General features: G+C 43.8%; 1 protein-coding gene and 1 pseudogene across 6 annotated transcripts in view; one reads left to right on the top strand and one right to left on the bottom strand.

The window, feature by feature from the left end:
- The window catches only part of KIF13A (kinesin family member 13A), a 212,482-nt gene that overhangs the window by 22,956 nt on the left and 175,623 nt on the right, over window positions 1–13,903 (bottom strand). For 4 of the 6 annotated variants that reach the window (XM_055322478.1, XM_055322475.1, XM_055322477.1 and 1 more), the window contains 8 exons: window positions 13,275–13,436; window positions 12,150–12,323; window positions 9,849–10,000; window positions 7,889–8,021; window positions 7,545–7,691; window positions 4,010–4,048; window positions 2,266–2,365; window positions 689–815 (listed from right to left, as the gene is read on the bottom strand). In XM_055322478.1, the coding sequence (XP_055178453.1) occupies window positions 689–815; window positions 2,266–2,365; window positions 4,010–4,048; window positions 7,545–7,691; window positions 7,889–8,021; window positions 9,849–10,000; window positions 12,150–12,323; window positions 13,275–13,436 (1,034 nt within the window). The remainder of the gene's footprint in view (window positions 1–688; window positions 816–2,265; window positions 2,366–4,009; window positions 4,049–7,544; window positions 7,692–7,888; window positions 8,022–9,848; window positions 10,001–12,149; window positions 12,324–13,274; window positions 13,437–13,903) is intronic. The other 2 variants (XM_055322476.1, XM_055322480.1) reach the window with 1 other exon arrangement.
- Window positions 8,746–9,518, top strand: LOC129507809 (40S ribosomal protein S3-like; annotated as a pseudogene).

Below are 13,903 nucleotides of genomic sequence, written 5' to 3'. Positions count from 1 at the left end.
TCTTACAATAAGAATGAGAATCAGATGCAGCAAGAGTAGTCACCACTTAACAAATGGGGATCATGGGCAAGGTGTTTTTAATACAATATCTCTAATCCTTAAAATAGTACCAAAAATGGAGCTCCATTCATAGATTAAGACTAAAGCCTCAGAGAAGTTAACAACATTTAACACTTACAGAGCTACAGCTGGAAACTAAATCCAGAACTATTTTGAGTCCAGAGCCTAGGGGACCATGCTGTTTCTGATCTGCATCGGGATGGACCGATCAATCACTTGACTGGCCATGGTTATTTAGTGCTCAAGAGCGGACTCTATGTTATGACCAAACTGAGCAGGCATGAGGGCTCATAAGAAAATATGTTTTCTCCCCTCTTCACATGGATTCTGGAAACACCCTTCTTTCAGGCCAACATAAGAGAATTTCTGGAGATCAGAAAACTGTCCAAGCTGCTCATGTGGAGAAACTGAGACGTGTGGTATTTGCTTCCCGGACAAATAGTAACAAATAGATGCTCGCTGGCTTCCTGGGAGAGCCAGTCAGCTGCACAAGAGCTGGGTGGCCCCTCCCCACGCAGCTCATGGCACTTAGCATATACTGTGACAGTCCTGGAAAGTCACTCACAGGACACCAGCACAGGCCATCCGCACCATCCTGTCCAGCCTGTGTAGGCAAAAGGACACTCACCAGTGGGCAGGCGCCCCAGGGACCCCGCTGCCCGGTGCAGGCACCAGCACAGCGTTTCTTTCCTCAGTGAGCCCCACCCACTGCTCCACAAGCCGGGCTTCCCGCTCCATGTCGTCCTCCGTCTTCTCTGCAGGACAAAATGACTGGATGAGCAGCAATATGGGGGAAAAGACAATTTCCAAATTTAAAATAAAACAAATAGGTTTTCACTTGGTGACATCCCCAAGTGGCTCAAACATCCATGATGTTTAAAAAAAGGAGATGAGGCTTCGATGTTCCAGCCTGAGCACCCAGACAAGGTTGGTGAGTCTGGGACACTCAGTGGACTTTCAAGGAAAGGACACGGAAAGAGCACTGGGACAGGGAGGAGAACACAGGTTATTTTTCCTGGTTCTATACTCTTGCGGAAGTTACTCAACAGACTGACGAGTCTGGGTTTCCTAGTAGTCAAACAGGGATAATACAAGTCATGTCTACTTTACACACTTGTTGGGAAAGATCCAATGAAATGATGAATGTTGCCTTGCTTTATGTGTATACACCACTTTACAGAGGTTTAAAACACACCACATACCATATTCTGTAAAACTAACTTTGTCTTTTATGCTCCTGACAGAAGAGATTTTATTTAACATGTTTGCAAACTGTCTGATTCATAGTTAAACCCTGGAGCTATCTGGGGAGAGTCAAAGTGAGTTTCCATGAGCAAAGCTGAGCACATCCACAAACTGACACCAAGAACGCTGAGCCACAGGGATTTACTGAGGGGGACCCCTGTGCTAACTTCTACCTAGAACGGATTAACATTCATAACGTGTCCTTTGGTGCAGAACCAACCACAATGAATGGATCATAGTCAGGATGAGAGACCAAGGGTTCTAAGAACACAGCTGTACCCTGGAACTCTAGCAGCTGCTACCAGCAGAAGCAAACTGCATCCCTAGAGTTGAGTGGCCGTGGGAGCTGCAGGCCAGCTTCAGACTCACCCGCACTGAGTGCATGGCTACCGCCCAACAGGAGCCAGGCGCTGACCTACAAGTGCTGTGGTTTCAGAAGGGACCTCCCCCCAGCTGCTGTCAGCCTCGGGTTCTGGGCCTGGAACGCCTTATAATGAGATCAGAACCCAGAGATACTGCATTTGCATTCATCACAACTAAATGGGAGTTTAATGTTTATTGTCACAGTTCACAGGACAGGCTCATGAATACTTATTACTTTCAGATCCCACACTGTACAAAAGGGTTTGCTACTATCTGTAATTGTTACTAAGATGGTCAAAACACTCATATGTTATTGTCCAACTGAGGGAAGAAAACCTGCCACCACTGTCTAGGAGTGAAAGGGCTACCTCCCAGGAGGGAGTTTAATTCCACATAGCTTTTTTAAAATTTATTTTTTAAGGTTTTAATTTATTTATTCATGAGAGACACACAGAGAGAAGCAGAGACATAGGCAGAGGGAGAAGTAGGTTCCCTGCAGGGAGCCCAACGTGAGACTTGATCCCAGGACCCCAGGATCACGACCCGAGCCAAAGGCAGATGCTCAACCCCTGAGCCACCCAGGTGCCCCTCACATACCTTTTTTATTGCTGACTTTTTTAATCTGTTCATCTAAGTACTCTCGTCGTTTGATGAGTGCATCAGACCACCTCTCTCTCACACAGTTTAAGTCTTCTTCCTGACATCAGGGAGGGAAAACATTTTCCTGTAGAATACACAGACGACTATTTTTTTTTTTTTAACAAAGATGTTTACATTGATCAGGAGGGTTTTCATTAGGAAAGGCCATTGAACATTGCTGTGTGATTAATATGCAAGAAAGCAGAGACCTCAGAAACACAGCATGCTGATTGAGGAACCCATTACTCAGAAATCAGAGCCCCTGGATTTCCAAAAGGATAATTATACTTAAAAGCAAGAGAAGCTCAAACTACGCCAGCTGTTGGGATGATTCTTACATCGTGTGTGTGTGTGTATTTAAATTGAGCTATTCATTTGAAGGATGTGTGATTCCAAGCAGAAGGACATCATGAACAGAGCCCAAACCATGGAAAAGCAAATGGAATGGAAAAAAAAAAAAACAAAACACAAAAACACAGGCATTTTACAGTTTATCGTTCAATGGCCTCAAAACATGTATTTTCTAAAATGCAAAGAACAGATCAGCAGAGAACCTTTCAAACTTGCTGTAAAGATTTTACCTCCAACCTCTACCATAAGGCTCACCAAAAATCACCCATGCAAACACCCAACATGCAGTCAGCCATGCTTTAAGAACTCCCAGAAGCAGCTGTTGGGACTTCACCGTGAACCACGCGGCAGGAAGCGCACACACAGCGGCAGGACGTTAGTTAATGGCATTGCTGAGATCCAAGGGGAGACTGGCATTTCCCCTGAAGTTTTTGTTTGCTTGTTTTCTTTCTTAGTAAAGGTATGAGGGAAAGAAACCCATCAATTCTACTCAAAACACTCTCTGACTTGCCTAATTCCAGTCTAACCCTGAAGACATCAAGAGCAGACAGCAGAGGACTTCTGAGGTTTTATCTACAATGTACCCACGGTTTCCAGGCAGGAAAGCACCCTCGGAAAACTGGAGAATCATTACAAAGCCTGGGGACGGAACCCAGAACACTTCACCCGGATTTGCTGCCTTGCCTGTTCCTTTTATTCCACATTCCATGGCAGCAGGCCAGCCAGTGCTGACTAGATACAAGTTTGCAGTTGCATTTTTTTTTTCTAAATTTCCCGAAAGAAAAAGCTGAGATTTAAATTCTCCAAGTTACGGATAATTAAGCTTGGTCCTAATGCGAGAAGGAAACTGGCTAACCACAGCTAAGCAACGTGCATGAAATGTTTTCAATTTCCTATCCAGCAAGAGACTTTTAAACTAAAACAGTGTATTAGAACAATACTACTCTCTTGGCTGAGGAGCTAAGTGCAGTTTTGCATAGAAAAGACAAAATTCTACTTAAGGATTATGGATGGATAGTTGCACGATTTTTAAAATCATTACTTTAATAGAGCAATAATGGTCTTGCTTAGAAAGTCTTTACAAAAAAAAAAAAAAGAAGAAAGTCTTTACAAGGTAATTCAAGATGACACAGCAGCAGTGCAGTATTTGATCACAAATTTTGAACGGACAGAGAAATCTATAGAAAGAGTATTGTATCCCCGATTATGTTTAAAGCAAGTCCAGAGCGAGGGAAAAATTGCGTATTCTTCCTCGATGGTCCTCCTTCCTCCTCCCTGCCCTCTGCTTTGCAGATGCTGGCAATTAGCAGTAGCTGTGCCCCATGCCACAGAATGACAGCAGCAGTGATACCTGATAACTATCCATATCATCACCATCCTCATCATCTCTCTGGTAGGAAAAAAATAAACACAAAGGACATGCATTTTGTTTCTCAAACAGCACACAAATAATTCTTTAAGCATAACACTCACATTATAATGGACAGCACACATAACCACATAACACCAGTATAATAAAACATTTAAGTGAATTGTGAGAAAGGCTTAGTGGATTTAATTCACTTGACTATAATTAAGAATTTGAGTTTGAAAAAAAAAAAAAGAATTTGAGTTTGAGTTTTGTTTCATTAATGTTTTTAATAAAGAAAGCAGTCATTTAAAAAACAAGAACTCTCTTAGATGGGACTAGGAATCAACATCATTGGGCCAGGCCTTACCCTATTGTTATGTGAAGGGTGGGTATGCATTCCTAGGTGGGCTATCTGAGTTTTGGAATGGATTTAGACAAAATGGCAAAACTAGACTCTATTGTTCAACGTCTTAGCTTAGCCATGAGGCAAGCCAGGGCTCCTGGAGAATTAAATGATCACACAGTGGTGGTAGAGTCAGGACTGGAAGCCAGGTTGTGAGTCTCTCCACTTGGCGTCCTCCTCCCTGCACTACACCACATGCAAGGAAGAAATCATCACAAGTGAAAGCCCACTGGGAGCCTCAGGCTATTCACAGACAAGGTGGTGCCTTGTACTACTGCCACAAGAACACAGCCCGCCATGTTGAATATATGGACCTACTGTTATCCACTACTGGTTATACTAGCATCACACCAATCAGTTGAGAAAAATCAGAACTGTCTTAAACCCATGGCAAGAGTTTGCAATAACTGTAATAAAATAACCATTTTGACAAAAACATTTGGCAAAACAAAATCACCATGTTGAAAATAAAAGGATTTAGTTGGGACTATTTTCCTCAGACATAAGAATAGAGAAACTCCTATTTGTAGGGAATAACCATCTATACAGTGGCGAGTTCTATTCAAAAGGAATGCTGGCCCACGTAACAATCGTCTTTTTTTTATATGGTTATTGGAGGGGTAATACTCAAACATGCAGTGAAATGGTCTAGTAGTAAAAAGACAAACTGTTTTTGTTCCCCAAATGCTTTAAAAATATAATTACATTACTCTCATACGTAAATATACTGCTTTTAAAAAAAAGTGCTTTAAAAATACAGTGAAACTTACTTTCTGCATAGATTTCAAATATGAACTTTTGTTTTAGTTTGGAAACCACTACTATCATTTGAATAACTAACTTATTAAATGCATACCTAATATTGAAGTAATGCTCAAATTTTGACAAAAATCAGTTTTTTTTTAAGATTTTTATTTATTTATTCACAATAGACATATATATATATATATATATATATATATATATATATAGAGAGAGAGAGAGAGAGAGAGAGAGAGAGAGGCAGAGACACAAGCAGAGGGAGAAGCAGGCTCCACGCCGTGAGCCCGATGCGGGACTCGATCCCGGAACTCCAGGATCGCGCCCTGGGCCAAAGGCAGGTGCCAAACCGCTGAGCCATCCAGGATTCCCTCAAAAATCAGTTTTAACTCAGGAGGAGAGTGGTTTTAAAAGTGCATATAATCAATCTTTGTAAGGTTCCTAAAATGGGAATATGTAGTCAGCTGATGATACCTGTTTCATAGGTCATGATTAAGGATGGAAATTCAAAGTTTATTAAGCCACAAAATTTTAGTATAGACTGGGATCTCAGGGAATTATTCAGCTTACTTCATCATTCTGGAGAAGAGAGAAGGGGAATTGAGGTTTGCATGATCCCAACAAGGTAACCAGAAAGGCTGTGCTACACTTGAGAATCCAGGTCTTGGGGTGCCTGGGTGGCTCAGTGGTTGAGCATCTGCCTTCAGCTCAGGGCAGGATCCCAAGGTCCTGAGCTTGAGTACCACATTGGGCTCCCTGCAGAGAGCCTGCTTCTCCCTCTGCCTATGTCTCTGCCTTTCTCTCTGTGTCTCTCATGAATAAATAAATAAAATCTTAAAAAAAAAAAAAAAAAAAAAGAATCCAGGCCCCCTGGTTCCAGGCTGGTGATCTTTCTTCCAGGCCCTGTAGCCACCCCCAAAGTTGAAGGCCGAGTGAGGGACTCAACTGGGATAAGAATCCATACAACCCAATTTCCTATCCTACACATGAGGAAAAATCTGGGTGAGAAGGCTGCCCCAAAATAGCAGACTGTCCTCATACCTTCCTTCATACTCTCCCTGGCTCTGGGAACCAGGGGCGATTTTGGCCTGAGACAGAGAAGGCGGTATTTGACAAAATTATGCCTTCTTAAGGCCTCATAGGCCAAGCCAATGCTCCTTCTTGCTTTCAGAGCAGTCTCTGCCTGAATGCTGTCTTTGCCTGAATGCCAGGGAGCCCAAGGAAACTGAGACAGAAGATGAATCATTCTCAAGACAGGCTGGGCTTCCATGCAGACTCCACAAAGAAACATTTCCTCCTGTCACAGCAGGGAGAGCTCTCTCTCTCATGTGCAGTGAGGGAGCCAGAATTCAATGGGCTGATTTTCCCAGTCCCTAATTCATACCTGACAGTAAACTAGGGACTGAGCAAAAGTACATGCCTTCTTCCTGGCCACTGCCGACAAGTTCCTAATCTTTTTTTTTTTTTTAAAGATTTTATTTTATTTATTCATGAGAGAGGGGGGGGGGCAGAGACACAGGCAGAGAGAGAAGCAGGCTCCATGCATGAAGCCCGATGTGGGACTTAATCCCGGGACTCCAGGATCATGCCCTGGGCGGAAGGCAGGCACTAAACCACTGAGCCACCCAGGGATCCCCACAAGTTCCTAATCTTAAAGTTTATTCTCACAGAGTGATAAAGAGCTGTGACTGGTAATATGAAGATCAATTCTTACTTAGATCCTTTCATCTTTTACTTTTTATAAATACTTGCTTATTAAAAAAATACTTGTTTATTTATTTAAAAAATAATCTCTACACCCGACGTGGGGCTCAAACTCAGAACCCCCAGATCAAGAGTCGGATGTTCCTCCAACTGGGCCAGCCAGGTGCCCTATCACGGTCAATTTTTAAAAATGAGAACAGAAGAATTAGTAAAAAAGGATTTAATGGGCAAAAATGATCGTGAGGACAACTTCTAATTAAAAAAAAGAAAGAAACAAAGAAAGAAAAGCTTTCAAAGACCTGCTTAATTATGCCAGTGTATGGGGGCAATTTTGTATTAATAAAAGTGGACCAGGCCAGTTAACAAGTGGCCTTAAATATCCAACATAACTGGAGCGAGACAGAAAATGAAATCTATGTAAAGTAAATGAGGAACATAGCATTCATATGTATGTTTACAATTACAATTATTATTACTGGACACTAAGCTGGTATAGTATTTAAAATCCAGTAAAAAGGCAACAGATGGAAATTTGAAGGGAGAGGTGCAGATACAAGGTCAAGAAAAGGAGTTGTCATATTCCCCAAAGGTTTCCATCAAGATCACTGCTGCCTTAACTTTGCATTAGCCAAGCCTCGTTACATACTATTTCAAATCTGTTCGTCTTACCTGGTAACTGTCCAGCCCTCTTTGCAGTTTGGTGGACCTGGCGGTGACGCAGCCAATGGAGACAGACAAGATGGCCTCGACCATGAGTGGCAGGGTCCCTGAATGCTGTACAGGTTTCACAGTGACCTGCACCCTCCGGGAATGACCCTGTAGAGGTGGGGGTGGGGCAGGGGGCATGATGCACCAATGAGCGCCAGGAATGGGAATGGCAGAGTGTGGGAAGAGGGTAAAGAAAGGGAAGAGAATCAGGGAATACAGAGGCACATAATTGGGGAACTCCCAAAAACAGTGTGTAAGCGTGGGACCCAAAGAAAACACCCAACAAGCAAAAGCAAGCCCAGTACCTGTCTGAGTTGAAAGATGCCTCCCGTATTAACATCTTTTGCCTGGTGAAGCTCCACCGCAGAGTACTCCCCTAGCTCATTCAACTCCAATATGGAGATCCACATTTCTATTCTTCGTGTTACCTCATTCCACCTGTGAAAACACATTCCAATGAACAAGTGTCACCGTCCAGGGACATTATGAGAAGTAAGAATGAACCACTATCCACTGGGCACTTACTATGGGCTGGGCATCATGCTATGTGTGTCCTGTAGATTTTCTTATCTACCTCTCAAAACAACCATATGGTATACATCTTTTGTATTTATTTTATTGAGGTATATAACTTATATTCAGTGAAATGTCCAGATATCAAGCACAGAGTTTGATGAATTGTGAAAATGCACACACCTCTGTAAGGACCCCCACCATCTGCCTCTGAAAGTTTGCTCATGGCCTTCCCATTCAATATCCACAGCATCCCACAGCAGCCATATAACCAGAGATTAGTTCTGCCTGTTCTAGAAATTCACAGAAAGGGAATGATAGTACGCTCTTTTAGGTCTGGCTTCTTTGGTTTAGCATCATGTTTTTGCGATTCATTCAAATGAGGAGCCATAGTCCTTTTCCTTGTTATTAGAGCTGAGTAATATCCTATTACGTGACTAGTGGTACAATTGGCTTATCAAACGTTCTCACACCTTTGGGCTGTTGGCAGTTTGGGGATATTACAAAAAGAACTGCCAAGAACATTTGTGAACAAGTCTATTTACAGACTTATGTTTTCATTTTTCTTGCGGAGATACTTAGAAGTGGATTGCTGGATCACAGAAGAGGCAGAGGATCAACTTTATAAGAAGGTCTCTTGCGGGGCAATATGTTGGGGCAAATTTCCAAGAAGAGGGAGTAGGGGCCCAAGGTACCTTCAAAGCTGAATTGAATGAGTTTCTCATTCAGGAGCTGGCTGAAGATGGCTACTCTGGAGTTGAGGTGCAAGTTACACAACCAGAACAAAAATTATTATCTTGGCCACCAGGATGCACGATATTTTTGTCGAAAAGGGCTGGTGGATCTGAGAATTGACCGCAGTGGTTCAGCAGTGGTTTGGCTTCCCTGAGGGCAGTGGAGAGCTTTATGCTGGAAGGGTGGCCATGGGAAGTCTGTGTGCTATGACCCAGGCAGAGTCTCTGCATGATCAGCTCCCAGGAGGCCTTGCTGTGTGGAGGGCCTGCAATGGTGTGCCATGGTCCATCGTGGAGAGTGGGGCCAAAGAACAGTGAGGTTGTGGTATCTAGGAAACTCCCAGGACAGAGGGCTACATCCATGAAGTTTGTGGATGGCCTGCTGACTCTCCATGGGGACCCTGTCAACTGCTATGTGACACTGCAGTGTGCCATGTGCAGCTCAGATGGGGTGAGCTGGGCCTCAAAGTGAAGATTGTGCTTCCCAGGGACCCACATGATGAGACTGGCCCTAAGAAGTCTGTGTCTCACCACGTGAGCACTGTGGCCCCCAAAGCCTCTTTGACCACCACCCCCATCATGGAACAGAGGGTGGGAAGCCAGAGCAGCCTGGCATCTATAGCCACTACCCACAGCACAACAGGTACTCCTTGGTAGCTGGATCTGGAGTATAAATGTTGTTCTATAAAAGGGGGAAAAAAAGGGAAAATATCCTGTTTTTTTTCTGTAAGCTTTACAGTTTTATCTTTCACACTGAAGGTTCTGATCCATCTCAAAATAGGCTTTGTGTATCATAAAGGCCAAGATCTAAGTAGGTTTTGTCTATAGGGAGATATGCAGTTGTTCTAGTCCTGTTTGTTGAAAAGACCTTCCTTTCGCCATTGAATGTCTTCCATGCCTGCTAGTTCCTTTTATCCTTCCCATTTCCCAAAGGAGGAGACCGGTCTGGGGACTCCTCCCCTTAGCCTTTGTCCTGGTGCCAGTTGTGACCCTGCATCCAGCCCAGCCAAGTACGAACCTGTCATGCAACGTTCTCGTCTTCGCATGAAGAGAGTCAACTTCCCACATGGAGCTGCCATTCCCAGCACAGCGGTGGCCCCACACCTCAATTGCCAGGGCTCCGTCAGACAGGAACTCCAGGAGCTCTTCTGTTACGGTCACCACGTAGTCCTGGGATAAGCGGGAGCAAGGGAAGAACAGCAGGAATCACGCACAGAGCAATCTGTGAAATTTCCGTGTTACCTTTTGATTGTATAGAGATTCACTTTGGAGGCTGTTAGTCTGCAGAATCCCAACTGGAAAACCACCTGTGCTGTGTTAAAGACCCGGAACAGGGGCACCCGGGTGGCTCAGTGGTTGAGCGTCTGCCTTCTGCTCAGGTCGTGATCTTGGGGTCCTGGGATGGAGTCCCACATCCGGCTCCCCACAGGAAGCCTGCTTCTCCCTCTCCCTGTGTCTCTGTGTCTTTCATCAATAAACAGATGAAATCTTTAAAAAAGAAAAAAAAAAACCCAAATACCAGCTCTTCATACTAGTGAGGAAGAAATGATTTAATGGACTTCTTTCCTCAATCAATGTGGACACTGAGGAATGTGTCCTGTCCCACATTCCAGTGCCTGTGGGGTGCAGAAGGGAATCTGCATTCTTGGTTCTGCAGGACCACTCAGAACTCCCACGGTTATAAACTAATCAGCACATCGTTTAAAGAAAAAAAAAAAAAAGAATGTCTGATTGCTCCTTGCTCTGGCTTGGGAGACTGAAAATAGAATTAAATTTCCTATGATTAACTTCATGATTCTGTGCTCTTACTCTGAAAGTCTCCCACTCCAGCTCATCATAAAAAGCAGACAGAGGATGTGAGGAAGTGAATGCTGCGTGGACTGAGAAGTATGGAAATCACACTGAATGAAGCGGCAGGCGAGGGGCCACACCGAGCTTCTTTCCAGCAGCATCTTACTGGAATCTCTGGGGAAGACAACTCTGTGGCTTCTGGAAAGACCTGTGCTATACTGATTGAACATGCTACTACTTACCTTCTTGTCTATTTAGTTCGGACACAGAGCCAGAATTTTAGAAGGAAAACAAACTAATGATCACTTAATACAATCTACACATTTATTGATGGAAAAAACCCAGGGTCATGCAGTGAATCCAAGGACTCTGCGACTAGTGTTTATCAAACCAGTTGTTAACTAGAATGTACTTAAAATTCAGACTTCATCCTTCTACAAGAATAGCTTTGTGGATCCAAAGAAAGATGGGGAATATTTCAGAGTATCCAGACAACAATAACAAAAAAATAATAGGGATTTTGAGAAACAAACTTGGTGAATATAAGCGAAAGAAAAAAAAAAGTGGACTATTTGTTTTCAGAAAAAGAAAGACTTGACAGTCTTTACCTATGTGAAATTTGATATGTGTAGAGCCAGAAAGAAAAAGCACCATTTCCAAAGGAAGGGGTTTGGAGTATCTGTTAAGGATTGTACAAGGAAAACCAAAATTACACAGAAGGTAGCATCTGTCTGTCAGAAACAACCCATGGGGAGTCTGACGTGAAAGTTAGGAAGGGGAGCTTATAGCCACAAGACAGGGACAACCAGCAGTCACCAGAAATTCGCCTTGTTCATTTACATTTTCTTTAAAAACCCATATGGCACACCAGAATGCTATGCCTGAAATGCTATACCACATTCAAAAGAATGAAAAGAGGTTCACATATATTAAAAGGCATAATTCTACAATACAAATAATGTGACATTTTTGGTAAAAAACTTTTGCAAGAAGTTATACATGTGGGAAGCCTGGGTGGCTCAGCAGTTAAGCATCTACCTTTGGCTCAGGTTGTGATCCCAGGGTCCTGGGATTGAATCCTGAGTCAGGCTCCCCACAGGGAGCTTGCTTCTCCCTCTGCCTATGTCTCTGTCTCTCTCACTGTGTGTCTCTCATGAATAAATAAAAACTTAAAAAGTTATGCATTCAAGATGGTAAAAGACTGTATCTATGCCCATTTGTGTGTGAACATGTATTGACAACACACATAAAAGTTGTAGGGCATAGAAAGTTTATCTAAAGTTGTACAAACTGTCACTGGCCATTCCACCTCTAGGGCGTAAGACTTCAGGTAGAGGTCTTTCAGACTCTATTTTAAATAGTTCCCATTTGAATTTGTACTGGAGAACATTTTGAGGTTAAAAAGTCCAACACACATATTACATTCCTTAAACATTCTTAGGAGGAGACTTCTAAGTTATAAGAAGAGCTCTGAATGGCACCCGGGTTCATGCCTCCCGCGCAGCTCATTCTGTAAGGGCGCCCGTACCTTACAGTGAGAGAAGGTCACGGTGTACTGGGCGTCCCTGGTCTGAGGGGAATTCACCTCAGGATCCACCACCGGGGCAGCCACTGTAGATTCACACTGGTCCCAGAATGTGTATTGACAGAAGACAAAATTTGAGAGGTTTAAGGGCAGCCCAGTTGCCTCTTTAATTTTTACCTAAAGAGATATAAAATAACAACAATAAAAAAACATGCACTATAACTCCCGTAAAGAAAACATTAGGGGGGAATCCCTGGGTGGCTCAGCAGTTTGGCGCCTGCCTTTGGCCTGTGGCGTGATCCTGGAGACCTGGGATCGGGTCCCACGTCTGGCTCCCTGCCTGTGTCTCTGCCTCTCTCTCTCTCCCTCTCTCTCTCTCTCTGTCTCATTCATGAATGAATGAATGAATAAATAAATAAATAATCTTAAAAAAGAAAAAAGAAAAAAAACATTAGGGATGCCTGGGTGGCTCAGGAGTTGAGCATCTGCCTTTGGCTCAGGGCATGGTCTTGGGGGCTGGGATCGAGTCCCGAATGGGGCTCCCTTCGAGGAGCCTGCTTCTCTCCCTCTGTCTGTATCTCTGCCTCTCTCTCTGGGTCTCTCATGAATAAATAAAAAAATCTTAAAAAAAAAAAAAGAAAGAAAGAGAACATTAAAGTATACATTCTTACTTCAAGTATTTTAAACTTAAGAGTCAGTGAGGAAATACAGAAATCAGTTATCCACTTGACATCTGAAAAATATCTGGCACATGAAGGTTTCTGCCAATAACAGGTCTGTACCAGAACCATGACTATAGCATGAGGATCTGGCAACAGAGACACACACCCTCTTAAATTTTCCTAGTGACTGAGTTTCTGACACAGATGCAACCCTTGCTAGAAAAGCCTGATTCACTGAACAATATACTCTCCCTGCATGCTAAATGCACAAGGGCTTTTAAAATTTCATCAACTGGCCTCAGGAAGTGTGCTCTACTTCTGGAAAGAGTCCCTGCCCACCGTTGCATTTAAGATCAGACTGTTTAATGTTTACTATGCCCTAAGAAAATCTCCTCTAAGATTTTCTGTAGAACTGCTTTGGATGAACAGGGTCATTCATGGGCACCTGCCCATCTCGTCCTCTCACCCGGCAGGTCAGCTTCCTGACTCGGTGAATGACCTCCCCGCTGCTGTCCACGACTTCAAGGCTCCCGCCTTCGCTGGAGTTCTCAGAGGAGTCGTCCTCCACCACACGCTCCGGGACAGCCCCTGTCACTCGCATCACTTCCACATGGAGGCGCCCTGCAACCTGCGGTGGGGACCAGAGTGTCTGGGGGTTGATAGGCATCCTGTGGAGTCTGACCTAAGACAGAGAGCACTCTACTGCACTCCCAGGGAGCAGCCCCAGGGCTCCTGCTGGGCCATTTCTGACAATGGGGAACTCACCCTTTCCGTGGCCAGTCCATCCCCTGGGTGCCCCTGCAATCACCCTGTCTGACTTGGAGCCATTTGCTTCTCTGCCACTTGCTTTCTGGAATCAGCTTCGTTCCCGTCCTTCTTTCCAGGCAGCCCAAGAACTGAGCATAGGCAGCTATCATATTCTACTTGGAGTCGTCTGTTTTCCACATTCATATATTCATTTGTTTACTCCTCTGATCAAATACTTGCCTCATGGGAATATCGAGACAAATAGTCCAGAGCTTTGTGCAGGTTGTTATGGGATAAAGTGATCCAGGAATCGGCTGTGTGCCAAGAACTGCACTAAGTTCTGCACTT

This window comes from Nyctereutes procyonoides, unplaced genomic scaffold (genome assembly GCF_905146905.1).
Source record: "Nyctereutes procyonoides isolate TBG_1078 unplaced genomic scaffold, NYPRO_anot_genome, whole genome shotgun sequence".
NCBI classification, from domain to species: Eukaryota; Metazoa; Chordata; class Mammalia; order Carnivora; family Canidae; genus Nyctereutes; species Nyctereutes procyonoides.
The sequence above is the reverse complement of the archived record's forward strand: the minus strand, read 5'-3'. Positions and strand labels throughout refer to the sequence as shown.